The sequence below is a fragment of the Lipotes vexillifer genome, unplaced genomic scaffold (genome assembly GCF_000442215.2).
Source record: "Lipotes vexillifer unplaced genomic scaffold, Lipotes_vexillifer_v1.1 scaffold496, whole genome shotgun sequence".
Lineage (NCBI taxonomy): Eukaryota > Metazoa > Chordata > Mammalia > Artiodactyla > Lipotidae > Lipotes > Lipotes vexillifer.
Genome location: NW_006786690.1, coordinates 623293 through 626208, shown reverse-complemented (window position 1 = coordinate 626208; position 2916 = coordinate 623293). Strand labels below are relative to the sequence as shown.

Genomic DNA, 2916 nt, shown 5'->3' with positions numbered 1-2916 from the left:
CGGAAGAGCTCAGCATCCACCCCCATCCCCCAGCCACAAGAGGGCCCCAGTGAGAAAAGATGGCCAGCTGTTTTATGACCACAAGATTTCATTACTATCTCTTAGTGGCTGTGAAAGAGGTACAGAGTGAGCTACTGAGTGTCAATGTAGAGTCATCTACCAGACTCAATGACCCTGGTTGGAATCCTGCACTTTGGCATGGCTGAGTCTCTCCCATTCTCCAGAAAGCATGCACTTAGGGGTGGATATTTATTTTAACACTACTCTGAACTAAAAAGAACTGGAAAGGTAATTCTTTCCTAACCTCCAAGCCTATCACAACACACAGAAACCATTTCCTAATCATGCACTAATGATTTTTATATTAAATCTTGTTCTGAGTTAGCCAGACCACCACTTTTTGCTGTTAGGCTAAATCCAGAAAACTGAGAGGAGAATGTAAAAAGGAAAATACCCTACATCAACTGAAAAATAAACTTGTCTTACCATAGTCCCTTCAATATTATCAGGTGTGTAGTCTTTTCCTGCCCTACAACCCCTCTGCCCAGATCCAACTAGGCTAAATGATGCAGGCTAGAGAGTCAAATCTATGCCCTGCTATGTTAGCTGGCCCCTTTGAGAGCCAAGGGGCAAATATAATTTCACACAGTAATAATAATAGGATAGATGCCATGTACTTCCTCTGTATCTGTGTGAGAAGCGACCATGCTCCTATTCTGGCTCTGTGGATCAGGTGGGTGTCCTTGAATTTCACACACATATTCTACTTTGCAGTACACCCATGTCTCACAGAAGACATCTGCCTCCAGCTATCTGTAATTACTTTTACCTGTTCCAAAGATATTTATGGATGCGAGCAAGATAAATATTCGCTTTCTGCCCCTGCTTGGAAATTTTTTGCACGATAACACTAGAGACTACTAGAGGGGAGGGGCTTTAAGTTGTCTATAAGACTACCTTTTCAAGTCCAGCCACAGCACTGTAGGTCCTTTCAGAGGGGAATGATGAAAGGATGTTCAAAACGAAGTGAACAACACTCATTTGGAAGAATGCCAATTACTCCTTAAGCTCTGGAAGGACCCTCAGGGCCCAGAGCAGCCAGTCCACAAGGCTGGCCCCACTAACACGCCCAAACATCTGGTAATCTAGTGGTTTCAGAGTAAGTAGGAGCCTTGCTAGAATGTTGCCCCTGGGATGCATGCTATAGGACTGCCTTGTAACAAAGTCCTTTTGGTTCTATAATAACTAAATTCCTTGGATGGAATCCAAGATGGACCTGGCTTGTACCAAAGTAAACTCTGAAGCATGCAATGCTATAGCAAACTTTCAATATATATTATATTCACTATGAGTTTAAGAAACCGAACAATAATAAGTGGCAACTGTTTATATGGTAAACGTTAGCTTCTGCTACCACAAGCAACTCTGGGGTAGCAGTATGCTTTTTGATACAATCCTCTGATGTAAACAACATCTTTAAATAAAAAGACAAGCTAGTGTTGTTAACCACAGGCTGAAAAAGGTAGAAGCTAGCCAGGTTACCTGTAAGGGGTCAGATTGTTGAGAGGTGGAGGAGTATCACAGGTGTTGTATGTTTCCAAGACAGGTATGGGGAGAGAGTTTCTGTCAAAAAGCTTCTGGTCTTGAACAGCAGAGCTTCTGAAGGCCTTTCGGGTGTTGATTCCTTGTAGTGACACTGAAAGAAGATGGAAGGCATTAGAAAATGGATGACAGGCTATTTGAGCAAACACTGAGTCACACCAGTCGGAGAGGCCTCAGCTGCTGCATTTCTTGGCTGCGGCTGTCTGCAGCCAGGTTTTTTTTTTTTTTTCCTCCCCCTCTGGGGAAGCCCCACAAGGCTGTCAGCAGCCCAGCCATTTCATGACTGAACAAAATGAGGCAACACAAAGGTTTACTATGTGGCCAGATCTAGCAGGCCCCTCCTTAGGAGGAATGAATCTTCCAAGTACTTTTATGGTAGCAAAATACGATTGGGGGGAAGGGGAATTTGAGAAAGAGGGGATTGGGGGAACGGGAGAAAGGGAGTGTGTGGAGGTGTGGTACAGATTAAAAGGTTTCTTTACATCACCCAGGCTTGTGTCGTTTCAAAGCAGAACTCCATAGGTCTCTGTGATTTCTCCCCTCACTTTTTTATAAATCAGGAAAAAAAAATCCTAAGCAACTGCTCAGCAGAGCCTGCAAATGCTGAGCTCAGCTTCCTTACCTTCTTCTTCCTTGGGATCCAGCTGAGTGACTTTAACTTGTAGGCGGTCGACCCTCTCAGCAAGGGAACTTACTCGAGAGGCAAAAGTATTTGCCTGAGTGAAGAGCTCTCCAAAAATATCCTCAGCATATTTACCTGAGAGAGCAAAGAAACCAAGTCACTAGTGCCTAAAAGTGACATACATGGTCAGAAAAACTGGCTACTAAAGACTGTATTTCCCACCTCCCAAACACACACACCCACCCTCTAAGATGGTTCAGGCTACATGCAGAGCTTGCTCCTGGAGACAGAGACATACCCTCCAGAGCCTGGGCAGCCTGCACGTGCTCTATAACTAACAGAGTCTTCTTGGCAAGATGAACTGACATGAAACTCAAAACAGGATGAATAAAATCAAAAGGTGTTATCCAAAAAACTAATCCTAGAAGAGTGGAGAGTATGTCTATACATTTGCCTATAGCCCTTAGCCCTTTGCTGCTCTGTAAAAGCACCTTGTGGGCTTCCCTGGTGGCGCAGTGCTTGAGAGTCCGCCTGCCGATGCAGGAGACGCGGGTTCGTGCCCCGTTTCGGGAAGATCCCACATGCCACGGAGTGGCTGGGCCCGTGAGCCATGGCCACTGAGCCTGCGCGTCCGGAGCCTGTGCTCCGCAAATGGGAGAGGCCACAACAGTGAGAGGCCCGCATAACGCAAG

The 2916-nt window shown here is 45.4% G+C and overlaps 1 protein-coding gene across 2 annotated transcripts in view; it reads right to left on the bottom strand.

Moving 5' to 3' along the window:
- WASF2 (WASP family member 2) overlaps window positions 1-2916 on the bottom strand; it is a 70319-nt gene that overhangs the window by 8490 nt on the left and 58913 nt on the right. For both annotated transcript variants that reach the window (XM_007459087.1, XM_007459088.1), the window contains 2 exons: window positions 2225-2359; window positions 1543-1696 (listed from right to left, as the gene is read on the bottom strand). In XM_007459087.1, coding sequence (XP_007459149.1) covers window positions 1543-1696; window positions 2225-2359 — 289 coding nt within the window. The remainder of the gene's footprint in view (window positions 1-1542; window positions 1697-2224; window positions 2360-2916) is intronic.